Raw genomic sequence first — 27,447 nt, forward strand, 5'->3', positions numbered from 1 at the left:
TCCTAAAGGTCCATCTTTATCTCACTTCATTTCTATGCCTACACCCCCGCTCCTGCCCCAGGTCAGGCTCCTCCTCTGCTGTCATCTCCTCCCTTTTCCTTTACTTGGGCCTCTTATCTCCACAAAATACACCTCTTCTAATGTACTTCATTTCCAATGCAGATGCTACTCCTAGCTATCTCCTCATCTTAGAGTATATATGACTCAAGTTTCCTTCATTCCTTGATTAACACATTACAAGGAAATCTCTCTGTAAGACACTATCAAAAAAGCGAGGCGTGGCAGCACACACCCGTCGTCCCAGCACTCAGGAGGCTGAGGCAGAAAATTACAATTAAGCCAGCATGGGATACAGAACAAAATCCTGTCTAAAATGAAATAAACACACAAACAAAGAAAGGAGTCTCCTAGTTCCTTTTCTATTCAGCTATTAATTATTAAAGCATCACCAAGGCGTGGGCTCCATTCTAGCTTTCCCTCTTCCTGGTTGTTCACTGAGGAAAACAGCAACATCTACTTGATGAGGCAATTGTGAGGATTAAAGAAGATGATGAACCATCAAGGGCCTGGCATAGCAACCAGGCAACCAGTTTTGTTGCTCTTACTGCTACTACTGCCCTGTGAATGGTGCTTCTCATGCATGTTCAAATTTACATCTGATGTTGAGATCTCCAAACATGTTCTAGAGTTGCTTTAAAGTTGAAGACACTGAGGCCAACAGGGATAACAACTGGTTTTTCTCAACAACATGAATTTTAAATGTGACAGAGAAGAGATCCAAATGTGTGCGTGCCTAGCCCTAAACCCTTTGTTTTTACTGCGAAGTCCAAGTTTGTAAAACATACAAACTCCTTTAAGAAATTAATATGGTAATATATATCTAGCCCGGTACCAGTGGCTCACACCTGTAATCCTAGGTACTCAGGAAGGCTGAGATCAGAGGATTACAATTCAAAGCCAGCCTAGGCAAGAAAGGCCCCTGAGACTCTTATCTTCAATTAACCAATAATAAGCCAGAAGTGGAGCTGTGGCTCAAATAAGAGTGCTAGTCTTGAGCAAAAAAGCTAAGAGACAGTACCCAAGTTGAGTTGGAGCCCTAGAATCAGCACAGGTATGCACAGGTATGCATGTTCTCTCTCACTCTCTCTCTTACACACACACACACACAAATTAGCAAAAGTCTTAAAGATGCTTAGACCTCTTACAAAATGCTTTAGTAAAGTGATTGGAGTAACATACAACAACATAATATTAGTTTTCTTTGGGTTTGGAGAGCTGCAGTTGATGTTTTATGGTGACTACTGATTTGATTTTTGCTGTTTTAAGACCACTTCTTTCTAGATTGCAGAACATAAGAAATCACAATAGTCAATAAAGAGACCAAAACCCCTCTGTTCTCCAAGAGGCAAGCTGGTCCTTTGGGATAGAGGCCACATCTTCCAGGAGAAAACAAGAATGATTTCTATTGGAGAATATAAATATTAGACAGTATTGCAAATATCATCATGAAACCCAGCAAATACATGCAAGAAAAAATTGCTTTTTTAAAAGATGGCAAAAAAAAAAAGATGTCAAATTAGGATGACAGGGCTGGGAATATGGCCTAGTGGTAAAGTGCTTGCCTCATATACATGAAGCCCTGGGTTCGATTCCTCAGCACCACATATATAGAAAAAAGCTGGAAGTGGCACTGTGGCTTAAGAGATAGAGTGCTAGCCTTGAGCAAAAAGAAGCCAAGGACAGTGCCCAGGCCCTGAGTCCATGCCCCATGACTGGCAACAAAAACAAAAACAAAAACAAAATTAGGGTGACATAACTCTACTTTCCTCTCTGAAAGCCAAAGCACTTCGTGTTGACATCAAAAGCCATTTCCATCCTGATCCACCATTCATTTTTAAGCACGGGATGGGAAGGTAATGGAGAAAATAAAACCCTTGTGGAAGGGTTTAGGTATAGCACAAATGAAAACAGCAGAGGTGAAAGAACCCAGCACAGAGCATAGCACATAGTTGGTGCTCAATGGGCATTGCACATAACAGAATCTTGGGATTTTTTTTTAAGCAGAGGGGCTGCTAAGCTGGAACCAGGCTAAGATGAAGGATGTGGAGAGAAGCCAGCATAAATGATGGCCTTTGTCAAGAGAAGTGATCACACACACACACACACACACACACACACACACACGAAATTAGTGAAGTCCAGTCAGTTATAGAATCATATTCTACTATAAGATTAGCCAAAGTAATTAGGAATCAGGGAAACCTAGAAAGTTCATGACTGATTTGGGAGAACTGGATCCCCAACCAGGACCCCCTGTCCTCTGACACGCTAGTGACAGACAGCCCCCAGTGTAAACCCTCTGCCCAGCCCCCAACCTGGGGCTGATGATGATGCTGGAGCCTCAGTCCTGACAAAGGTCCCATTCTCTCTGGATGGCCACAGCTGGGTCCACGTGAAGCACCAAGATCCTGGGCTGCGAGCCAGCAGGCCTGGGTCCTGCCCAGCACTGCCAGTACTTCACACATGAACTTGGGCAAGTTACACTTCCTTTGTAGCTGAATTTCCCTTCTATAAAATAGTAATACCCACTAGCAGTAGTGGCTCACACCTGTAATCCTACATTCTCAAGAGGCTGAGATCTGGGAAATTAGAGTTCGAAGCCACACCAGAGTATTAAAAACCATCTAGATTCCATCTCCAAAATAACCAACCAAAAGTAGAACTGGAAGTATGGCTCAAGTGGTAGAATCCGTTGAGCAAGCCAGCCAAACAAGCTCAAGGCCCTGAGTTCAAACCCCAGTACCACTACCAAAATTAAAAAAAAATCAATACTCACATTACTTTGTCTTCCTCCGAGGATGGTGTGTGAATTATGAATGATGGGAAATTGCTTTGTGAATCCTCTCTAAACACTGGCCGCTCTGGTTCTCCGTGTCATTATAATCATCGCTGTTGCTCGATTTACATACCAACTGTCCCCCACTCCTCCTCTCCTCCTGCCCTTCTGGAATGCTGATGAATTGAGGGTTTCGCATCTCAGCGCTCATATCAGTCCTTCCCCAACTCTTCTCTCTCCTCCCAGACCCTCACTCAGTCTTTTGGCAGCTGGTATGTGGTGAAAGGGAAGTCCCTACTTTCATCCCATTTCTGACTACCCTGATGAAGTGTGAAGAGCCCTGGACATCAAGGAGCTCACTGAGAGGTTTGTGGTCCCATGAGTTGTCAGACCCTGAACTGAAGTCACGTTACATACTGAAGTAAGGTGACAAAGACCCACACGGTAAGGGCAGGCGTGGCTTGGTGGGAAGAAACCAAGCATTCTACTTCCCAACACAGGGTGACCTGACCCACTGAGTTCTTTGTCATTCTAAATTCTTTGGGGTTCAGGGAGAGGGTGGTCATATGAAGACAGTCCAAGTGACAGATGTCACTCAAGTGCTTGCAAGGGATCGTGAACTCAGCACCAAATCACAGCTCCAGGTGCCATCCAGTGGCCACCAAAGAGATTGCAGAGGAAAAGGCCAGGTGAGAGAAGAAATCCCGAGGCACTGCTGGCCTATAACAGGAAGGAGAGGAAGGAGCCTAGCCCGCGCCCTTCCTCAATGGTCTTCATCAGTGAGTGTTGTATTTCAGTTACACACACACACACATACACACACACACACACACACTCCTTCTGCATGGTCTAGCTAATGTGGGGCAGAAAACTCCCTAGGCATGTTTCCCTGACTGTACAAAAACAAACAAAAAAAGAATGGGGTTGGGTCTCAGGCCACCCATACAATACCCACCACCTGCCAGTTTATCGTGTGTCCAAGTAACATCGGGATCAGCCCATCCCCCATTCTCTAGTCCTGATCACACATGTAACTCACATGTAATATCCTTCATGGCTACCTGTGGAAATTCCAGCCAATATTAAAGATGTAGCTCAAAAATTTCCTCCAGGATTTTCCTCTCCTAACCTTCCCTTTGCTCCATCAGCTCACTTGAACCACTCTTTCTAGTATGGACTTCACCCCGCCTCGGCTCTATCTGTCTCCCTCTTCACCAGCCTAGCGTGGGGTCAGATAGAGAAGACTTGCTCAAAATCCAGACTGGCTTCAGTCTCATGGCTCCAAATGATACACATGTCCTCGATTTGGGGGAACCTGTGATTAACATGAGCTCTTACATAACAAAGAACACTTTACAGATTTGATTGGGGTAATGTGCTTACAATGGGGAGATGATCTTTGATTACCCAAATAGTGGTAATACAATCACCAGGGTCCTTACTAGGCAGGAAGATGAGAGTCAGAGGAAGAAATGTGAAGTCAGAGATACGAGGCAGCCTCTGGGGCAGAAATAGGGAAGTGGACACCCTCAGAAGAAAAACAACCCTGTGGACCCATCTTAGCCTTCTAGCCTCCTGAGCTAGAAGGCAATGAATCTGTGTTGGTTGAAGCCCCTCCCTTGGTTATAGCATTGATAGGAAACTAATACATTCGGATTCAGTTTCTTAGTAGGTATGTGACTTTGGAAGTAGCTTTTCTATGTCTCCATTTCCTCATCTGTAAAATGGGAATGATAAAGACAATAATCCTTGTCTGACAAGGTCATTGTAAGGAGAAGCCAAAAACACTTGCAATTGGCTTAAAATAGACCAACACTACGTTTGGGTCTTACTAAGATAGTTAATAGCTGCCATTAACGGGAGATCTAATATGTACCAGGCAATGTCAGATGACTTAGAAGAATTTTCTGGAGTCTCTTCACTCCCTTGAGGGTAACTATTTCAATTTGAGTCTTACAGCTGGCAAAAACAAATTTAAAGTAATTTGCCTCAAATTTGGCCCTGGAAACCTTTTAAACTTTGCTGTAGCTTGCATGTGTGTCTTGCTGGTGAGGATTTGGTTTCCTTTCATTTCTTTTCTTCTGTGCCAGTACTAGGGCTTGAAGTCAGAGTGCCTGGACTTTTGTTTTTTTTTTTTTTCCTCACTCAACTTCTTTGGTGGTTAATTGGAAATAAGAGTCTCACAGACTTTCCTGCCCAGGCTGGCTTGGAACTGCAATCCTCAGATCTCAGCCTGCTGGGTAGCTAGGATTAACGGCGGGAGCTGCTGGCTGGTACTGGGCTTTAGATTTGTTTCTCGCCAGGGAGAGGTAGAGAGAAGGTCCCAGCAGGCATGGCTTCTGGAGAGACATGGTCTGCCAGCCCCCACTCCCACCATGCAGTCCAGTCACCGCCCCCCCCCCCACGTCCTCAAAGGCTCTAGAATCCGGTCCTAGCAGCCTCAGAGCCAAATGGTGGGGGGGGGGGGGGGGGGGGCACAAGATAGGAACAGGCAGAAGGCGAAGTGTTACAGACTCGCTGGGACCCCAAGGGCTCTGCGTGAGCCCCCTCCCGCCCCTCGGCCTGCATAACGACCCGTCTGTTCTCCCTTGAATAAACAAGGAGGGGGAAGCGGAGCAGGGTCCCCCCCTCCCCGCCCCGCGGAACCCCCCGCACAATGCGCCTTTCTCCGAGGAGACGGCGGGGCGCCTCCGCTGCGCTTTCCGCCTGCTGCCCCCCGCCCCCCCCCCCGCGCCCCCTCCCCGGGCGGCACAGCGACACCCATAAACCGACCCCGCGGAAACCGGTTTGGACCTTTTCTTTCTTTCTTTTTAAGAAAAAGAAAACAAAACAAAACAAAAAATCCAACCACCAAGAACTGGGGGCAGCACGTGGCTCTACCCAGCCCTCCCCACCCCCGCCTCCTGCACACTCCCCACCCCCCACCCCACGAAGTCTGGCTTCGGATCCCGGCGAGGCCAGCTCGAGCGCAGCGCTGGGAACCGGCCAGCGCCTCCTCCCCGACGGCCCCCGTCCAGCACCGAGGGGCTGGGGTTCTGCCCCGCGCCGTCCATGCGGGCGCGGGCCGCCGGCTCCGGGCCGCCTGGGCCTTCACTTCTGCTTGGCCAGCTGGTGCTCCAGGTCCTCCAGGCGCGCGGTCAGCTGGGCCAGTGAGCGGTTAAGGGAGCCTGCCTGGGTGTGGGGGTCCCGGCGGCCTCCCCCCCAGCCCCGGCCTCCGGCCCCAAGGATATGGTTCTGCGTCAGGCTCTCGAGCGCCCCCAGCGCGCGGCCCTGGAACTCCACGAGGCTCGCGCACTCGCAGGGGCTCCGCAGCTCCGTGCCCGCGCCGATGCCCTCCTCTGCACACCCCGGGGAGAGTCGGGGGTCAGAGAAGGTGAGGGGTCTGCCAGCATCCACCTACCACGTGGCAAGGAGCCCCCAACCACAGAGCCCGGACTCCCCGCAGAATTCTAGAAGGGGAGGCAACCGTGGACAAGTGGCAGCCTCATTTCAGAAGAGGGAGGAAGGGAGGGAAGAGGAGAAGGAAAGGAAGAGGAGGTGGAGGAAAGAAGGGAAGGAGGGAGGGAGCAAGAGGAGGGGAGGGGGAGGAGGAGGGGAGAGGAGAGGGGAAGAGGAGGAAGAGGAGGAGGAGAGGGAGGAAAGGAGGGAGGCAAGGAGGGAAGAGGAGAAGGAAAGGAAGAGGAGGTGGAGGAAAGAAGGGAAGGAGGGAGGGAGCAAGAGGAGGGGAGGGGGAGGAGGAGGGGAGAGGAGAGGGGAAGAGGAGGAAGAGGGGGAGGAGAGGGAGGAAGGGGAGGAGGAGGAAGGGGAGGAGAAGGGGCATGAGGTGGGGAGGAGGAGGAGGAGGGGAGGGAGGCAAGGAGGGAAGATGAGGAAAGGAATTTAACTTTACTCTCTAGGCCTTCCCCAGTCTCGCCGCCCTCTCCACAGGCAGGGCCTGATACACTGAAAGGGGAATGGCATTTACATCTGGCTGCATTCCAGTCTACAGACTGTATGATAAAAAAAAAAAAATGTCCTCAAGAAACTTTCTACATCACTTATCGGCTACGGTGCACAAGAAACACCCACCCCACCCTCACCCCTACACCCCGGTAACGCTTCGCTTCTCCCCACCCCACCCAGGCCAGAAGAAGTAGAGGACTGCCATTTATGGGCAGTGTCCTCCCCAAAGCGCATGCCTGTGGGTCTTTACCAAATCCATAAAGCCCAACTCCAGCCAACCAGTTGAAGGGATCTATGCTGTGACTCCACTTACAAACATTAAATTGGGCGGTTTCCTCCCCCAACCCCCCACCCCCCACCCCTTAAATGACCCTAACCGTTCCCCAACTAGAGGAGCGAGTAGTCTCCTCCGGTGTTTTCTTTTTAAGTTTTTTTTAATATGCATAGGAACCACCGGAGGAGCTGATCGATTCGCTGGGTCTGGAGATGTCCGGCAATGGCATTTCTAACCAGATGCCAGGTGGCAGCTCTGCCTTTCGGGACTTGCGGACCCCACTTGAATTCGCAGGCTGTGTCTAGGGAGCCCCTCGCCTGGGTCTCTTTCTGGGCAGGGGGTGTGAGGAGGGAAGGAGCCCCGCGGAAGATGAGCTCACCGGGGCAGATGCTGCCTCTGAGGTTCTCCAGCAGGTGCGTCATGGTGTCGAAGTCCGGGGAGTAGGACACGTGCAGCTCCGCCGGCTCGGAGGCGATCTCCCTCAGCTCCTCCTCCACCGCCTTGCCCACGCCCACCGCGTACATGACGATGCCTACGGGGACCAGGGGCTCTAGGCCTCTCCGGGGCGACCCCCCCCCCACACCTGCCCCCATCTCAACCCAGGCCCCAAACCCACCTTCCTCCTTGGCACGTGCTGCCCACATGGAGATGTCATCCTGGGAACGGCCGTCGGTGAAAACCAGGCCCACGCGAGGCACGTTGAGGGCTCGAGGGCGCGCGCCCTGCGCCTCGGAGAAGCTGTGCTCCACCATGTGGCGCAGCGCCAGGCCTGTCATGGTACCCCGCTCCATGTACTCCACAGCCAGGACGGCCTGCTTCACCTCAGCGGCGGTGCCGTAGCGACCCAGCGGGAACTCGGTGCGCACGCGGCTGGAGAACTGCACCAGCCCGATGCGGGTGCCCTCGGGGGACACGTCTAGGAAGTCCACGATCTGGTTCACGAAGCGCTTCACCAGCTCGAAGTTCTGGGGGCGCACGCTCTTGGAGCCATCCACCAGCAGAACGAGATCCACGTGGCCTTCCCGGCACCCTGCCAGCAAGAAGGCTTGAATGGAGCCGTCAGATCTCTGACTAGCCATCGCCAGCGAATCCTACCCTTGCAAACATCCATTATACAACACATACTTCTTGTGTTTTCTGTGCCTAGCAATGCACTAAATCGTCATCATCTCCGAGAGCCCGTGGCACACCAAGCACTTGCCCTTTGTTTTCTTTTGTCTTTAATTTATTGAAAGCAGGTACCCAGTTCCCAGCTGCCACAAGTTATGTGGTCAGTTCCTATATTTGGGGAAATCACAGGGATGGGCACATCTGGAGTGCAATGGATGAAAACCACCTCCATGACCATGGAATCTCTTTGCCAGGTCAGCGTGAGCATCTCCATTTCAATAACCACCACCACCAAAAATAACCATCATGGCTAAAATGTGTTGACCACTGTATGTTAGCCATATTTCTAAGCATTGTGCCAGTATTAATATCATACAGTTAAGGATTTAGCTCAGTGGAAGGGCACTTGCCTGGCAAGTGCAAGACCCTGAGTTCAGTCCTCAGCTCTAGAAAAAAAAAAAAGGAATTCCAATATTAATAACAAAAACACCCTTTACTGACAATTTATTGTGTTGTCCCATACTGGGATGTGTGTGTGTGTGTATATATATATATATATATATATATATATATATATATATATACTCAATCCATCCAGTAACCATTGATATCAAAGTATTCTCCTTAATTTCTATAACCTTAAGTCCTGAGGGGCAAAGTGACTTGTCTCAGATTGCACGCTAAGTAGGGCCTGAGCCAGGATTTGAAGCCAGGTCTGTCTGAGTCCTCCCACTCCAACTCCAGGCTCCTAACCACTCTACAGTGGTCTCTCCCCTATGCTGAGCCAGGAACACTGGAGGTCTTCCGAAGGAGGTTACACAATGATGGGAACAGAATCCTGATGGTCCAGCAGGAAGGAAGTCAGGAACGGGGAGGACAAGTCAGATATGCCATCTGCTACAGTTATGGGAAGTGCTAGATGAGAAAAGCATGCAGGCAGCTCCAGATAGGAAGAATTCCTTCTTCCTGGAGTTGTTGAGGAAAGCTGTGAGGAGGTGGTGACAGTCCATGTGGTCTTTGATCTGACTGGAAATGACTGTGTCTCCTCAAACTCAAGTGTTGGATTCCCTGTCCCTAACATGAGAGTCTTCCAGGGGTAAATTATGAATAGGTGAGCTGATGAGGGTAGAGCACCCATGAATGGAATCAGTGACCTTGTAAGAATCTCAAGGGGAGGACAGGGAGAAAATGCTCTCTGTGATTGCTCACCAGACAGTTTCTACCAGTGGCTTGTCTGAGACTTCCCAGTTTACAAAACTGAGATGTGATGTCTAAGCCAGTCCATGGTGTGACTATGAGCTATATCCCAAAGTTCAAGTTCAAGCCTCTTAGAAGCTTGGTCCCCAGTGTAACAGGGTTTGTTTGTTTTTGTTTTTGTTTGGGGGGGGGGGTTCTGTCAGTCACGAAGTTTGACCTCTGGACCTGGGTGCTGTCCTTGAAGTCTTTCACTCGAGGCTAGCACTCCACCACTTTGACCCACAGCACCACTTCTGGTTTTCTGGTGTTTAATTAGAGATACAAATCTCACAAGCTTTCCTGCTCAGGCTGGCTTCGAACCACAATCCTCAGATCTCAGCCTCCTGAGTAATTAGGATGATAGACCCTGAGTAATTAGAATGACAGACATGAACCACCAGCGCCCAGCCCAATGTAACAGTTGTGAGCAATGGTGGAACCCCTACAGGCCTTGAGGCCTATGGAACTACCACCCTAGGGAGGGATTACACCTGTCTCAAGAGACTAAGACTGAGAATGGATTACCCTGAGGACTGCTGTCACCAACAGATGTTAATCTCAATGTTCTTGGACTTCCAAAATGGTGAGTCAAATAAGCCTCTCTTCTTTAGTAATCATTCAGCCACAAGTATTTTTTACAGCAATACGCAACAAAGACAGCTATCCAGTTCATCTTACTTTGTTATAGCAACCTGCACGGATGGATACAGTCTTGTAGGACAAGTAGAAATTTGCCAAGACAGGAGAACATGGGAGAACCACAAGTACAGAGGGATGGGAGCTACCAGTAGCTCAACACACTCAGGAAAGATCAGGCAGTGTGACTAAAATATCCAAGTGTGCCAGGAGACAGGCTAAAGGGTTGGCTGAAGCTCGATTGCACTGGTGCCAACCTGTTGACCACAACAACCCACAGTGAAAAATAATAATAATAATACATCGTGATTCACTCTGTACATTCCCCTACAACTAAAATTCAGCTCGAGGAAGCAATGCCAACTCTTTCTATGTAGAGGAAACTCTCTTCTGACCTTTTTTTTTTAATTAATGCTAGTTGGAACCCTCTAATTTGATTTCACTAACCACTAACGTAACATGGTTGTGTCTACCACTTGGAAAGCTCAGGGGTAAGATATCAGATCTTTACTTAATAAGCATTGCTGAGCCACTGATTGATTTTTGAGGAAAAGAGGAATGTGATCCAATATGGAGTTTCAAACTAACCTTGGCAGCAGGGCAGGGCAGGAATTGGCTGGAAAGGGATAGAGACAGAGCACAGTATGCCCTCCAACATACACATACACACACCTACACACACACCTACACACACGCACACTCATGGACACACTCATTCATTGCACATCCTTGAGCCACAGCACAGGCAAAATGAATATGCTCAGGATGTAGACCCCAGGGGCAACTGCAGACATAACCCCCACCTCCATGCAGAACTTACGGTCACAGCTCTTGCCATCTGCCTGAAGTCGCCGCCCCTCAGGGCACAGGCAGTGGTAGGAGAGGCCCTGGCTCACACACTGGAACTCACAACCATGGTCCACAACATTGCAAAGGTCCCTGACTTAAAGGAGAAAGGGACGAGAGTGAGTCAGGTTGGATCCCCCCCCCCAACTCTCCCCCTACCCCAGCCAGATCCTCTTATCACATCCATCCCCCAAGTGTGCAAGGCCCATCACACCCTGGCAGCTCCTGCCATCCGAGAGCAGGTCATGGCCCTCTCTGCAGCGGCAACGGGGCCCTCCGAGGGTGCTAACACATTCATGCTGGCAGCTGTGGTTCCCGAAGCTACAGTGGTCAATGACTGATGGGAAAAAGAACAGGAAGTTATTGCTCTGAATGGAGCCGTCAGAGGCTTGGGTGCTGGCTGGAGGGGGTTACTCACCCCTGCAGCTTCTCTGGTCCTGTTGAAGGGCAAAGCCAGGGCGGCAACGACAGTAATAGGAGCCAGGGAAATTGACACAGTGGTGCTCACAGCCGTGGGTCCCTTCAGCACACAGGTCAATGGCTGAGAAGGAGATGAGCTCAGCCTTTGTCCAGGGACACAATTCTCAGCCCATCAGCAAGGCCACCTGAGGACCCAGGCATGCATCCCAACCCCGGGGTGGTACCAGCCATCTGTAAGCTCTAGAGACATAAGCCTCCTTCCTACAGGGTCAGGCAACCTCACCCCTGTCTTCCAGATGCCCACTGACTTGCAGGGGAGGAGGAGGTGAGGTCACTTTGTCTATCTGGGCCCCCATTACCCCCATCTGCAAAATGGGAACCTAAAAACACAATTGCTATTTACAACTTCCTTCTGAGGAGGATGGAGAAAAATGTATTGCCCTATTGCCCCCAAAACCATTCCTCCTCTTTTTGTTGTGCTGGTCCTGGGGCTTAAACTCAGAGCCTCAGCACTGTCCCTTGGCTTTTTTCACTTGAGGCTATTGCTCTACCCCTTGAGCCACAGCTCCGCTTCTGGTTTTTTGGTGGTTAATTGGAGCCAAGAGTCTCATGGACTCTTAGTAATTGGAGATGAGAGTCTCACAGGCTGGCTACAAACCAAGATCCTCAGATCACAGCTTCCTGCGTATCAAGGATTACAGACATGAGCCACCAGCACCCAGCTCCTATTGAGTACTTACATGGCTTGATAGGCAAAGATAGCCTAGAGCCAGGAGTAGTGGCTCACACCTACAGTCTCAGCTACTCAGTATGAGATTAGGAGGAGGCCGGTCTAGACAAAAAGTAAGCAAGACCATCTCAACAACAAAAGAAGTCAGGTGTGGTGGTTCTCACCTACAGTGCCAGCTCCTTCAGAGGTATAAGTGAGAAGATCACAACTTATATTGGCTTGGGCAAAAACATGAGAACCTATCTGAAAAACAGTAACTCACCCAAAAAGGGCTGCGGGGTATGAATTCTCAGAAAGCTTAGATCTGGAGGATTATAGTTGATGGTCAGCCCAAGCAGAAAAGCTCACTAGACTCCATCTCCAAAAAAAACCCAAACAAAACAAAAACAGCAAAAAGCAGGGCTAGAGGGATGGCTCAAGTGGTAGAAGCCATCTTAGCGAATGTGAAACCCTGAGTTCAACTCCAGTGCTTAAAAAATAAATAAAAAGATTACAAACCCTGGTCACACCAAGGGTTTGCATGAGCTCAAGCACTAACTCCTATTCCTAAGGTTTGTAAGTGAAAGAGGTGGGCATCTACTTCCAAAATCCCTGCCAAACTCACTGGTCTGATGCGGGGGCAACAAAGGAGCCAAAGAAGGCACTGCAGCAATGAGATTGCAGGGCAGGGGTAGTTCTCACCAAAACAGCTCTTGTTATCTGCTGCTAGCTTGTAGCCAGAGTTGCAGGCACAGTAGAATGTTCCAGGTGCATTGACACATTGGTGCTGGCAGCCATGTCCTCGCTCAGCACACAGATCCCCCCCTGAGTATACACAGAACTAGAATCAGCAGAGCACAGATTAGCAGAAGCCCCCAATGAATGGGAGGGCTTGCTAGGGACACTGTCAGATATGAGTCCATATATGTGTGTGTGTCTGTGTGTGTGTACACATATATATGTACACATACACACACAGACACACACACATGCTGGTCCTGGGGCTTGAACTCAGGGCCTGGGCACTGTCCCTGAGCTTCTTTTGCTCAAAGAAGCATCCTACCACTTGAGCCACAGCTCCACTTCCAGGTTTTTTTGGTAGTTTACTGGAGATAAGAATCTCACTGACTTTCCCACTCAACTGGTTTCAAACCCGATCCTCAGATCTCAGCCTTCTGAGTAGCTAGGATATAGGGTGAGCCACTGATGCCTGGCTAGATAGATATGACTCATTTGAGAAGGGCCAATCCAGGAAAGAGTGGGACTTCAGCAGTTGTGGTGGAGGGCACTGGACTGGACTGGTCAGTGGGTGTGAAACGAGGTAGAGAAGTATTAAACCAAGGTGAGTTCACAACTCAAAATGTGACTAGAACAGATCTTGTTGCATTTACTTAAAAATAAATTTTAAAAAAGAGCTGAAGCCAGGCCTGGTGGCTCACACCTGTGATCTTGACTACTTGAGGCTGATTAGGAGGACCACGGTTCAAAGCTAGCCCCAGCAAACAGTCCTAGAGACCTCACTCCAGCCAACAGAAAGCTGGGAATGTGATTCGTTTATCCCAGCTACTGGGGAAAAGCAAGTGGGAAGATCTCCACCCAAGCTGGTCTAAGCAATTCAAGAAAAAGGGAAAGAAAAAAGCAAGCTGGGCACTGGTGGCTCATGCCTGTAATCCTACCTATTCAAGAGGCTGATAATCTTAGGATCACGGTTCAAAGCTAGCCTGGGCAGAAAAGTCTGTGAAACTTATCTCCAATTAACCACCCAAAACCCAGAAGTGGAGCTATGGCTCCAAGTGGTAGAGCGCTTACCTTAAGCAGTGTGACTTTTGGCGGAATTACTCTGTGTTTTGAGGGACTTCTTTATTAATTGCTTTTGAGCCGCAGTCTGTTCTCACTATTAGCCTGGGCTGGCCTCTTGCCTCAACCTCCCCAGAAGTGGGATGACAACCACCACCTCCATGCCAGGCAAAGGTTAGAGTTTCCAGAGATGTGGATTGAAAAAACCACACCCCTTATCCTGGTGAGCAGGACCAGCTGAGGTTGCTCCTTGGGGGACCAAGAAGCTAAGGAAAGGCGGCCACAGCTGGAATTGTACAGCCAACCCCACCCCACCCCCAGCAATACCTCAACTCCACCTGTGGGCAAAGCACCGCTGGAATGCTGGGCCCTCTTTAGGGAAGGCAGGAAGGGAAATCAAAGCAGGCAGCGACCTAGAGCTCTAGCCCCGCTCCAGCGCCCTGGGACTCACCGCACAGCCGGCCCTGGAACTGCAGGCCAAACTCTTGGATAAGGTCGAAGGACTCCACCAGGAAGACGTGCTTGTCCAGCGGGGGGGGACGCCATGGCGCGCAGGGAGCCCACGTCGGCGCGCTGCACCCCCACCGCGTAAATCTCGATGCCTCGGCGCGCGCCTGCGCCGCCACCTCGGCCACGCGGTCCTGGGGCCGCCCGTCGGTCACGATGACCGCCACGCGGGGCACGCGCTGCTCCAGCGGGCGCGCGCCCTCGGCCTCGCTGAAGGCCACGTTCATGGCGTACTGGATGGCCAGGCCGGTCATGGTGCCCTGCGCTAGCGGCACCAGGGCGCGGATGGCGTGTTCCATGTCCTCCCGGCGAGAGAAGGAGCCCAGCGAAAAGACGCTCTGCACTTGGCTGGAATACTGGATCACACCGACGCGGGTGGCGTTGAACCCCACATCCAAGTTGTGGAGCAGGCCCACGAGAAACTTCCGCATGGTCTCGAACTCGAAGGGGCGCACGCTGCGGGAGCTGTCAATCACAAACACCAAATCCAGGGGTCCAGTGTGGCACCTGGGACCTGCCGGGTAGATCAAGGAGGACTTTTGAAGGTCAGCAAAGGCTGATCTCCCAGAAGACACCCCTCCTCTCCAGGGAAAGCCAGAAGAGGAGTGGTGTCCAGCAGAGCATGCATCTAGCACATGCAAGTTTTCTGGCACATTCCGGGCGTGCAGCAGGTGATGGAAAGGTGCTTCCTCCGCTCCCCTCCTCCCACGGTGAGGGCTGGGCCGGCCTCACCTGCAGACTGGAGCTGGGTTTCCCAGGCCTGAAGAAGGAGCAGCAGTGTCAGCAGTGACCAGCAAAGGCGGCCCCTCATGGTGCTTGGGCAGCAGAGAATGGAGGAGCCGGTTCCTGGAGGGAGGGGCATATGGAGGAAGAGGGGAGGGCTGGGTTTATTCCACCAGTATCTGTTTATGTGTATATTTGACATGTTTCATAGTGGAAAATGTCTCCACTTGGACATTGCTGGGCAACCCAAGAGGTTCTTTGTAGAACTACAGAAAGTTACACTTTGCTGAACTGCAAGATGGTAAATAAATAAAAAGCAGACTGAAAGGGTACAGTATTTAAGACCCAAAAAATTGGTCTTTCCTAAATGCTCTAGTCAAATGCACTGTGACATTTGTTTGCTTGTTTGTTCGTTTATTCTTATAGTTGGTACTGGGCTTGGACACAGAGCCTCTCACTTGGCTTCTTAGCTCAAGGCTGGTGCTCTACTACTTGAACCACACCTCCATGCCCAGCTTTTTGTGGTGAATTGGAGGTAAAAGTCGCACGGGCTTTCCTGCCCAGGCTGGCTTCAAACCTTGATCTTCAGATCTCAGCCTCCTAAGTAGCTAGGATTACAAACAGGAGCCGCTGGCATCCAGAGCCTTGTGACATTTAACCCTTTCTCTAATTCTTACACTAAGTTTATTGTCCCCATTGTACAGATGAGGAAACCGGGGCTTGGAGAAGTTTAAGCTCTGGTACCAAAATCATGTAACAATCCAGAAAAAAGCTCCGTGCCTCTCTGCTTCTGTGAGCCAGCTGGGGTGTTCTGAGCCTTCTTTTCAGGAAAGGGGAGCCTGGACATTCCCTACCCCTTCCCCGCACACAGGAGCCTCTGTGTGGGCTGTTTCTGTAATCCCACTGGGACCCACACACAGCCCAACCGCAGGTGGCAGGAAAGGCCACGCCCCGTTGCTGGGTGGGGCTTGGGAGTGATGGGACTGTGAGTGGACCATAACCCACACCGTGCACATGAACTGCAAGCCTGGTGCCTAGGCGCCGGGCCTACTCTCGGGAGAGGCCGCCAGGGGGCGCCTGCTGGGTCTAGATGCTACTGCTAGGTGCCCCGTGGGAAGCCCACATCTGCCCAGCAGGTGTCCCTGCCTGAGCAAACAGGGGCCCTGGAGCCCCAGGGGCCTTGTAGATAAGGCCTGGACAAGATATATACTGCACAAAGGAAGGAAGGTCGGGAGCAGAGGTGTGCGGGGCTCCAGGGACGGCAGCACTGGACGCACCCAGAGGGCAGCGAGAGAGCGGCCAGGGCCTCGCCAAGCAGCCATGGATCCTATGGGGTCAGCAGGTGAGCCCTCACCTTCCTACAACCCCTGGCTATGTCCTTTGAAAAATCCCAAAGAGTCTTTCGTGGTACAGATGAGAAAACGGAAGTCAAAGAAGGCATCAGCCCCACAGACAGGACTCAGCCCCAGGGGTTCCCCTTCTTCTGCCTGAGCTGCCTGGCTCCCTGGATACAAGGAATCACTAAATGTCTTTTCCTGCCATTCCCCACCCCACCCCCCCCCATGCCTCACTCAGAGGCTACAGCCATTTATCAGTTGCTTTTTCTTGGCACAGAAAGCCATGAGGCCCCTAACCCACAGCAGTCCCGCCCCTCGACTCGTGAATGGGTCCATTCTGAGAGGAGCTGGGGCCTCACTCCACGCAGCCTTCCGGTCCAAGATTCTTCTCCCCCCTCTTTCCCTCCTTCTAGACCTGGTAGGGGAACTAAAATCCCTCTGGCAGGGCCCACGGTGGAAGGGTGACTAAGCTGGATGGACCAGCTGCTGGTGGAGGTGGAAGGGTGGGTGGAGAATGCCCTCTCTAACTTGACCAGTCCCAGCTGCGTGGAGGCCAGCACCACCAGTAGCTTGTGGGTAAAGGAACAGGAGATGTTTGCCATTGGCCACCCTTTCTTAAGAAGCCCCTGGCCCTCCAATTCTTGATTAAGGTCTGCCTTATCCTAGTCTTGCTTCAACCAACAGCAAGTTGGTACCCCTACCACTAACCTCAGGAATCCTAGAAAGTCAAAACAGCAAGGGTAGCCAGGTGCTGGTGGCTCACGCCTGTAATTCTAGCTACCCAGATGGCTGAGATCTGAAGATTACAGTTCAAAGCCAGCCTGGGCAGAAAAGTTTCTGAGACTCTTATCTCCAATTAACCACCAGAAAGCTCCAAGAGGATCTATGGCTCGTGGTTAAGAGTGCCATCCTTAGTGAAAAAGCTAAAGGACAGCACTGAGGCTCTGAGGTCAAGCCCCAGTACCAACACACACACACACACACACACACACACACACACACACACACACATCCTGATCAAGGCCTCAAAGCTCATCACCTTTGTAGCCTCCTATTTGGCAGTGGGGGCTATGGTTGGAGGGTAATGGGTTAAGGTGGCACAGTGAGATGGTGACTAGGCTGGCACTAAAACCCAGGACTCCCCTGAGGAAGTTACCTTTCAAAGGAAGATTGGCAGGTACCCTTAGGGAGCTGAGTTCTCCAGAAGTTGGCCAAGGACTGACCCCTTGTGACCCTTTGGGGACGCATCCGGGGCCTGGAGGGAGGAGATGAGGGAAGGAATGCCCCCGTTTCTCCCTTCTGAGATGGGCACCGTGGGTGGCTACAAGCTGTCCCGGGGTTGGGATCCTTGCAGACTCTTCAACGTCCCCAGGCCCTTTGACTCACCTGAGCCTGCCAGACAGCTCAGAGGCGCGGCTGCGGAGCGGAGCCGACGGGCGGAGCCTCCCGGGCAGCTGGACCAGGTACCGGCGTGGGCAGCGTGCCCTGGGTGGGGTCTGCCAGGCAGCTGGGGCGAGCCGAGGCGGGCGGCTGCATTTAACCCGGGGCTGGCGGGTGGGGAGGGGAGCGAGCGCCGCGACCCCTCCCCCTGGCCGGGAGCGAGTCCCCCGCTTTCCGTGGGGACGGAGGCGGGGCGAGCGCAGCGCCCCCTTCTCCGGACACCTTTGGCTACGGCGCAGACGGGAGGCGACAGCCCTAGCCGGAATGTGCTGGAAGGCTTTTCCTGAGCAGAGCCCCAAGAGGCGGGGCAGCCCAGGCTCTGGCTGCCGACTGACTGCCTGGCGGGGCTTCCAGGGCGCGCCCGACACTTGCCCTGGGCAGTCTCTTCCACGAGAGCGAGGCGAGGCCGGAATAAGAGGGTTCATGACCCCCCTCCCCAAAAGACAGCCTCGACGTCCACAGCTCTCCTTGGGCCTCAACCTGCCAGTTCCCCCACATAATAACAGCCCTTGTACAGGTTTGGGGTATGCCAACCCTCACCCATAAAACTAAGAAGGCGCAAACCCCAGGCTCTAACTCAGCCCATCCTGCAGGGCCAATGTTATTGGGCTTTGACCCTTCCCATGGAAGAAAAGGAGAGAGGTATTGCTTTGACCCCCGAAATTGTGGGGCCATTCCATGTTTGCAGAGGTCTGTGAGCAGGAGATGGGGGGGGGGGTAGCAAAGCTGATTTTCCTCATGGCGTTCTCCTGGGTGGGAAAGCTGAACTGCCAATCCCACATACCCCATCTCCATCCCAGAGCCAGCACAAAATGTGGCCTTTGTAGCACCCCTTGTGTCTCCTAATGGCCATCTGCGGCAACAGCCAGGGAGCCAGACCCACGGAGCAGCATCTGGGTGGTCCTGGGGGGCAGCCGCACAGGCTTCATTGAACAGCCCCAAAGCCCAGATATTTAGCCCAGGTCTTTTCCTTTGCCTAACCACACTCGGCCCTGTGAGGCCTTGGGAGGTAGAGAGGAGAGCAGGCCCTCGCTGTACCTCACTCCATCTGATTAGTGGGCCCTGTGCCACTCACCCGACCCTTGACTGTCCGCCGCTGCCTGCTCCCCCTGCTAGGTCCCCTCCAGAGCATGCCACCCTCCTGCGGGAAGGTGTGCGCAGATGCCTGCAGCAACGCTGCGAGCAGACAGTGCGGATCCTGCATGCCAAGGTGGCCCAGAAATCCTATGGAAATGAGAAGCGGTAGGTGCCTCAGAGGCCCAGCCTAGGTCTGCAGCCCTCAGCCCCCTGCCCACCTCTGACCTTCTCCCAATGTCTAGCCAGTGTGTGTGTGTGAGAGAGAGAGAGAGAGAGAGAGCGCGCCAAGAGTGGGGCTTGAACTCAGGGCCTAGGTGCTGTTTCTTAGCTTTTTCACTCAAAGCTGGTACCCTTTCACTTGAGCTGGAACTTTTTTGGTGCGTTCATTGGAGATCAGCATTTCATGGGCTTTTCCTGCAAGGACTGGCTTCCAACTCAGATGCTCAAATCTCCGCATCCTGATTGGCTACGATTACAGTAATGAGCCACCAGTGCTTGGCTGTCTGGCCCCTTTTGCACTTGGGCAAGGCTCAGGCCTGAGACCTCAGCTATTGTCCCAGTAGTGGACGGTCCCTCAGCCAGTGCTAGTCCCCAGCAGAACCTCCCCATGGTTCTTCCAGCCCCACCTGGTATTCATTCAACTACTCGTGGGCATTGCTGAGAGCTGAGCATATAGCAAAACAACAAATACGGCCCCTATAGTATTTCACTCAACTGTGAAAGAGACAGCAAACTCTGCAAACCAGCAAACAAGAAACTGCACATTATGAAGAGAGTAAGAAGGAAACTAGAATAGGGTAATGTCATTGGGCCAGGAAAACCAAGGGGGTTGAAAGAATCCTTTAAGAGGTAACATTGGAACTAAAATGCAAATGTTTAAAAACATTGGGCAAGAGCCAGGTGCCAACGCCTCATACCTGTAATCCTCAGGAGGCTGAGATGTGAGGATCACAGTTCAAAGCCAGGCCAGGCAGGAAAGCCCATTAGACTCTTGTCTCCAATTAACTACCAAAAAACTGGAAATGGAGCTGTGACTCAAGTGGTAGAGTGCTAGCCTTTAGCATAAAAGCTCAGGGACAGTGCCCATGCCCTGAGTTCAAGCCAAAGACACACACACACACACACACACACACACACACACACACACACACACACAAAAAAAAGTGGAGCAAGAGACAATGAGAAGATCTAGGGGACACATACTTGTAACTCAAGGGGAACAGAATCTGTGAAGACTATCAGGCTGTATGGACTAGGCCTGTTCGGGTACTAACAAAGTCACAGTGGCTAGAATTAGAGGAGGGGGGGGGGAGTTGCAGGAAATAAGTCAGAGAGGTAGGCAAGATTATGAGGTCTTGGAACTTTTTACCACTGGAGGATGACCGGACATGATTTGACTCATGTTTTAAGAAAGAAAAATAAGCACTCTGGCCTCTTGGGGGGGTGGGGGAGGGGGAGATAATTTCAAGGCGTAGGGAAAGGGCGAGTGGCTGGAAGGCTGATGAACGTGGTCATGGCTAGGGCGTAGGTGGTAAGTACCCAATGGGTGCTGCATATGTTTTAAAGACGGGGCGGGCAGCACTTAAGGATGGTTTGAAGGAGATGTGTAAAGGGAGGAGTGTTAATGGGGGCCACCGTTCTGGAGGAGCCTGGGGCAGAGGTGGAGGGGGCTTGGAGGGTTGTAGGGGATGTGTGCTTACAGGTGGCGGTGGGTCGCCGCTCGCTTGTCTCCGCAGGTTCTTCTGTCCCCCGCCCTGCGTCTACCTGGCGGGTCCTGGCTGGAGGGTGAAGCCAGCACAGGGTCAAGGTGAGAGCGTCCTCGGAGCGGGCGGCTGGGCCTCCCGCGTGCGTCCGGGGATGGAGCCCGGGGCCCGGCCTCCGCGCGCGGCGCAGGTGCAGCCCCGCTGCGCCCTCTGGCGTCCAGAGCGAGGCCCGCGGGGGCCCGCGCGCCCCGCAGCTCCCTCCCGTTCCTTCCCGACCCGGCAGGGGACTCGGGGCCCGCCGTCTGCGGCTACATGGGGCTGGACGGCGCGTCGGGCAGCGCGGCCGAGACGCAGAAGCTGAACTTCGAGGAGCAGCCGGACTCCGTCGTAAGAGCGCATGGGAGAGGGTTCGAGTCCTGCCCCCACCCCGGCCTGTCCCTGGACGATGAGCACCCCCCTGCCCCCGTAGTCCCGGGCGAGGCCGAGCGCAGACGGGGCGGACGCCCCAGGGCGGCGGGTGGGTGGTTGGCTCTTGGCTCCTGGGGGGAGGACCGGCCTGAGATCCCCACCCCCCACCCCCGGGGCCCGCGCAGGCGTTCAGCTGCGCCAAGACCCTGTTCATCTCCGACGCGGACAAGAGGAAGCACTTCCGGCTGGTGCTGCGGCTGGTGCAGCGCGGGGGCCGGGAGCTGGGCACCTTCCACAGCCGCCTCATCAGGGTCATCTCCAAGCCCTCCAGAAGAAGCAGTCTCTGAAGAACACCGATCGTGAGCGGAGGGAGGGGGTGGGGGGAGAGATGGCTAGGGTGAGGGAGGAGGAGACGGCTGGGGGTGGTGCCCGAGGGGGGTGGAGCCCGAGTCAGGTGGGGGGCCAGGGCCCAGTGACCCCGCGGCCCAGGCCTGGGCTGGGGGGAGTCAAAGACCAGGGAAGGGGAAAGTTAGACCAGGCTTGAGGGGGACAGTGGGGCACGCAGAGCGCACACCAGACCGCCGGCAGGGGCCAGACTATAAGATGAAGCAAGAATAAAAGTGAAGATAAAAGGGGTTTAGTAAGCCCGGGAGCCAGTGGCTCACACCTAGCTACTCCAGAGGCTGAGATCTGAGGGCGGCAGTTCCAAGCCAACCTGGGCAGAAAAATCCCCATGAGACTCTGATCTCCAATTTACCACTCAAAACCCTGAAGTGGAGCTGTGTGGCTCACAGTGGTGGAGCCTCTAGCCTTGAGGGGAAGAGCTCAGAGACAGCACCCAGGCCCTGAGTTCAAGCCCCACAACCAACAACAACAAAAGGCTTTGGTAAATACAGCTCAGTGACAGGGGAAAGATGGAAGGGAGGGAGGGAGGGAGGGAGGGAGGAAGGGAGGGAGGGAGGGAGGGAGGGAGGGAGGGAGGGAGGGAGGGAGGGAGGGAGGGAGGGACAGAGAGGCCTAGCACATTCATGGTGATTTACCTGAGATTGCCCACCTAGAAAGCAGCCTGGTGAGCAAATGACCTGCAATCACTGTGATTCCAAAGCCCACTATCCTGCACCACGTTGACGTTCTGTGCCTCTAACCCTGTCAAATCTCACAGATCCAGCAGCGTTCTGCTGGCCCTTGGTATTAGGGCAGGGTCCTGAGGGGTTGGTGGCATAGTGGGCTGGTTACGAGTAGAGATTCAGGAGCCCTGCAGTCTGTGTTTTCAATCCTGCTCTGTGTCTTGCCAGCTGTGCTATCTTGTTCATGTTGCCCTCTCTCAGGAGAGGTAATATTGTCCACCTCAGAGTTGCTGAAGGAATCAAATGTGCTAACACCAGTAAAATGCCTAGAAAGGTACTTGGTGTACAGTGCGTGCTAGCAGTGGTTCGGGGGTGGGGGGGTCGTGGACTAAGTGTAAGTGGAGCACCCACAATGTGTCGAGGGCGGTGAGAGAAGATCGCGCTCCACTCACTGTCTTCTCCCCAAGCAATCACTTTCCAGAGGAAAAGCAAAGCCGTGGCTCTGAGCTTGTGCCGTGGGCTAAGACTGACAGATACCACGTCTGAGGAACACTGTCCTGCTGTTTCACACTGCGGGACCTTTGCTTGAGCAGCCCCTTCTGTGGCTCCCACCTGCCTCATGCTCCCCTGCTCAAGGCAGGCCTCCTTCCCTCACCCCTCCGCAGAGCATTCTGGCATATCCTATTTATATTCTCAAGACCATGAACTCTTCCGAAGCAAAACTGGGCCTGATTCACACCTTGGTACCCAATACCCAGCACAGCGCCTTCCAGGAGCCAACCCTGAGTAACTCAATGAGATCCTAGTGAACGGAGGGATAGATAAGCAAAGGAACTGGCAAAGGCTTGGACACGGGACCCCAGCAGGCACTAGCGAAATCGCTGTGAAATGCCATCCGCCTAGATCCCGGCCAGTGGGTATATTCTCCAGGCTGACCCAGGGCCCAGAGGATTGGCGATGATCTGGTGAGCGCCACCAGGAGGCCACGCCAGGCCAGAGCACTGACTCGCCCTCCCCTCACAGTGTGCATCTCCTCCGGCTCCAAGGTCTCCCTCTTCAACCGCCTGCGCTCCCAGACCGTGTCCACGCGCTACCTCTCTGTGGAGGATGGGGCCTTTGTGGCCAGTGCAAGACAGTGGGCCGCCTTCACGCTCCACCTGGGTACGCGTTCCTCTTCCGAGTCATGCTGAGTCTTCACCCCGACTTCTCCAGGAAGGTTAACTCGGCCCTGGGTAACAGAGCCTCAGAAATGAAAAGGCTTTACCCTGGGTCACAGTGAGATGGTGATGGAGCCATAGTGACGTCTGGACTCCCCTCCCCTCCTCTCAGTTAAATTCTTTTTCCCAGAGGACCAGCTCCCAAATGAAGATAAGCAGGGCCACAAATGATCTCCCCAAGATTAGAGCCTCCAGCCTTGGCTGCTTCCCTGAGGGCCAGCACCTCCCACAAAGCCTAACCAGTGAGGAGGCAAGATGGCGGGCAGACATGTTGCATCCCTACATCCCTTTCTTCCTTTCTTTCACCCCCAGCTGATGAGCACAGCTCCCAAGGGGACTTCCCCCCTCGAGAGGGCTACGTCCGCTACGGCTCCCTAGTGCAGCTCGTGTGCACGGTCACCGGCATCACACTGCCACCTATGGTATGAGGAAGAAGGAAGGAATGCGAGGGTTCCCCTCCACACACATACACACACACAGATCCATAGGGAAGAATGGCCCACGTGGGCAGGGTTCTGTGGGACTCTGCCCTTGCCCATGACCACTGGAGTAGCAGAGACAGGCTGGGAGGGCAGCCTCTGGGGACCTGGTACCTTCCTACTGGCTCCTGCCACTGCCCTTCCACTGCAGATCATCCGCAAAGTAGCCAAACAGTGTGCCCTCCTGGATGTGGATGAGCCCATCTCCCAGCTGCACAAGTGCGCGTTCCAGTTCCCAGGCGCCTCTCCAGGTGGGGCCGGCAACTACTTGTGCCTCTCCACAGAGAAAGTGGTGCAATTCCAGGTGAGGTGCAGAGATGGCCAGCACCAGTGTGCCAGGAAATGAGAAGCAGTGGGTGTGAGGGCGTGTCACACTGGCTGCTGCTTACTGAGCAACACAGCCTCTCTTGGAAAGTCAGGGTCGTAGGCTATCAGGACAGAGTCATGAAGTGGAGGGAAGAGAGTGGCAATCACTATTACCAAGCAATACTCGTTCCCAAAGACTATTAGAATCATGGAATGTGCAGACCTAAACTTGCAGAATGAGACAGGTACCTGTGTCTCATGTTTGTACTCTCAACTACTCAGGAGGCTGAGATCTGAGGATCATAATTTGAAGCCAGCCCAGACAGAAAACTTTGTGAAACTCTTATTGCCAATTTACCAGCAAAAAGCTGGAAGTGGAGCTGTGACTCAAGTGGTAGAGCACCAGCCTTGAGCAAAGAAAGCTAAGGGTCAGTGCCCAGGCCCTGAATTCAAGTCCCAACAGCAGCACAAAAATATAATAAAATAAAAGTGCAGAATATACATAAAAATCATAGGTAATGGTACTGAATATTATTAAGTAAAGATTATTAGATTCATAACATGTTAAAAGAATTTTGGGGTGTGAAAAATATTACTATTGTTAGGCAATATTACTCCCAAAGCATTATCGTAGAATATTAAGAGACAGAAAATGTATGAAATGTACAAAAATGATTATTGAGCCATATTCTTTCCCAAAGAATATTAAATGTGTAGATATTTAGACATAAAATTGTACATTAAAAGATAGACTTGTGGAATGCAGGAAAACAAGGCTACTAGAAGCCAGCTGGTTCAATGAGCTTATTTAATTCTATTTAGGAAGCTAAAATCTGAAGATCACAGCTCAAAACCAGCTTCCGCAGGAAAGCCCACAAGACACTTATCTCCAATTAACCACCAAAAAATCCAAAGTGGAGCTTGGCACAAGTGGTAGAATCCCAGCCTTGAGTGAAAAGCTAAGAGACCATGCCTTAGTACCAGCATAATAGACATACACACACACACACACACACACACACACACACACACACACACACACGGCCTGAGACTGGAGCTCACCTGGGCAGGGTGGGGAAGCCCAGGTTCTGTTGGCTCGGGGACAGTGGCGACCACGCTTGAAGCTTCTGCCCCACCCCGGGAACCTCCTCCTAGGCCACCCTCTGCCCCAAGGAGGCGAACAAGGCCTTGCTCAATGACAGCTCCTGCTGGACCATCATTGGCACGGAGGCAGTGGAGTTCTCCTTCAGCTCCAGCCTGGCCTGTGCGTGCGAGCCGGTCACACCCGTACCCCTCGTCAGCACCCTCGAGGTTGAACTTGGCACGGGGTGGGAGGGCGGGGGTGGGGCGGCCTGCCAGCTGTGGGGTGGGGCTCTTGGTGAGGGAGGGCAGCCGGCTCTGGTCTCTCCCCAAGCTGAGCGGTGGGGGTGACGTGGCCACGCTGGAGCTACTGGGAGAGAATTTCCACGCGGGACTCAAGGTGTGGTTTGGAGATGTGGAGGCAGAAACTATGTACAGGTATGGGGAAGGCCGGGGTGGAGGTGGGGGGACAGCTTCCTTTGGGCCCCTGGGAAGCAGGGCTGAGGTACACACCCTCAAAATCCCCACGGGACTAAACCTCTGCCTCACCCCCCTCCCCACCCCACCCTCCGCCCCAGGAGCCCCCGGTCCTTGGTGTGTGTCGTGCCTGATGTGTCTGCATTTGGCAGCGATTGGCGCTGGCTTCGCACTCCCATCACGGTGCCAGTGAGCCTGGTGCGCACCGATGGGCTCTTCTACCCCAGCGCCTTCTCCTTCACCTACACCCCTGAATACAGCACGCGGCCAGCGCTGCCCGGAGCCCCAGAACCGGCCGCTGACGCCGACGCCCTCCTGGAGAGCATCCACCATGAGTTCACGCGTACCAACTTCCACCTGTTCATCCAGACTTAGGTGCTGCCCACGCGCCCGGCCTGCCCACCCCCTGGGTCTGCTTCCTTGCCCCTGAGCTGTGAAAGGGCAGGAAGGGGCTGGCCCTACACCAGATCCTATGTGGCGCCCCTTAACAAGTACAGGAAAAGGCGGCCCGCTGAGCTGTGTCCGTCGTCTCAGTCATTTGACCTGTAGATCTACTTAGAGCTTCCCTCCCCTCCCTCTTTTCTCCTGGGGCTCTTCCAGCGTCTCTTACTCCGTTTCACTTGAGCTGCAAAGCCAAGCCTGGAGCAATTGACCTTCAGGCATTTATGATCCACTCAAAAGAGGAAACACACAGCTTCACAAGGCCGGGCATGAGGCATGGCACCCCGGGCCTTCCTGGAGTACCAGATCTGACCTGGAGTGCCAACTTCAGGGGCACTAGGTGTCACCTGGAATAGCGGAACCGACTTATAGTCCAGTGTACTATTCTGAAACGCCAGGATCCGCCCTGGCTGTACTCACAAAGGCTGGAGCCAAGATACATCACTTGCCTGTTGTTGTTGTTGTTGTTGTTTGGGGGGGGGGGGGATTGTTGTTGTTAGTTTGATTCATTTTGTTTTTGTTGCTGTTTTCTTCTTTGTGCCCATACTAGGGCTTGAACTCAGGGCCTGAGTACTGTCTCTTTTTTCAATCAAGGTTGATGCTCTACTTCTGACTTTCGGGTGGTTAATTGGAGATAAGAGTCTTATAGACTTTCCTGCCCAGGCTGGCTTTGGACTGTGATCTTCAACTCTTGGCCTCCTGAGTAGTCAAGGTTACAGGTATAAGGCACCCGGCTCACTTACCTATGTTGGCTGTCTGGCATGTGGTGGATGGACAGGTGCCTGAAACAGTGGCCAGGATTTCCCATCATAACTGTCTGCTGGCCACTTCTCCTGCTGGCCCAGTGCAATGGGAGTCCTGAGGAGCAGGGGTTCTTCTGCTATGCTGGAATCAACTGTCCTGTCCAAGGTGGTGTCTGATGGAACAGAAAGCCTGTGTTCTGACACTGTCTAAAGAATAGCAGAGTTCAGAGACAACAGACCCCTAAAAGCCCCATCCCTGCCCTGGGGAATCACCTTTTGCCTAACCATTTACCTTACTAGATATGCCCCCCCCCCCAAGCAAGAATGTCCCCTGGTCCTGCCTGAGGCCAATGTAAAGCCTCTTCAGAACAAATCTATCCCAGAATGATCCAGCCAGAATGCTTGTGATAACTGGATAACCAGTAGCTGAGAGAGGGCTTTCTCTTCACCGAGACCACTGGCTGGACCAACCCCAGCCCATCCCTGATCAGTTTGCCCACAGTCTACCTAGTCCATGTTTTGTGGAGGAGGAGAGATGAATACCAAGCAGGATCATGGTTTGGGCAGTGGGAACCAAGAACACAGATATTGTGGGTACCAGGGACATGTACCTGCTCCTCAGATGCCTGGGGAGGA

General features: G+C 52.9%; 2 protein-coding genes across 2 annotated transcripts; one reads left to right on the top strand and one right to left on the bottom strand.

Annotated features, from left to right (window-relative positions):
- Positions 1–5,915: 5,915 nt before the first annotated feature.
- Matn4 (matrilin 4) lies at positions 5,916–15,124 on the bottom strand. The gene is given in 12 exon segments (XM_048347480.1): positions 5,916–5,985; positions 6,067–6,174; positions 7,432–7,584; positions 7,669–8,082; positions 10,855–10,977; positions 11,095–11,217; positions 11,299–11,421; positions 12,712–12,834; positions 14,258–14,342; positions 14,344–14,414; positions 14,417–14,827; positions 15,046–15,124. Coding segments are annotated over 12 exon segments (1,872 nt in total). The 3' UTR covers positions 5,916–5,926.
- Positions 15,125–16,356: 1,232 nt separating this feature from the next.
- Rbpjl (recombination signal binding protein for immunoglobulin kappa J region like) lies at positions 16,357–26,100 on the top strand. Its single transcript, XM_048347481.1, is given in 13 exon segments — positions 16,357–16,378; positions 17,728–17,836; positions 18,930–19,055; positions 20,627–20,697; positions 20,865–20,980; positions 21,187–21,325; positions 21,328–21,360; positions 23,092–23,229; positions 23,598–23,707; positions 23,916–24,068; positions 25,226–25,381; positions 25,485–25,588; positions 25,729–26,100. Coding segments are annotated over 13 exon segments (1,551 nt in total). The 3' UTR covers positions 26,003–26,100.
- The last annotated feature ends 1,347 nt before the right edge of the window (positions 26,101–27,447 follow it).

This window comes from Perognathus longimembris, chromosome 6, assembly GCF_023159225.1.
Source record: "Perognathus longimembris pacificus isolate PPM17 chromosome 6, ASM2315922v1, whole genome shotgun sequence".
In the NCBI taxonomy this organism is placed as follows: domain Eukaryota; kingdom Metazoa; phylum Chordata; class Mammalia; order Rodentia; family Heteromyidae; genus Perognathus; species Perognathus longimembris.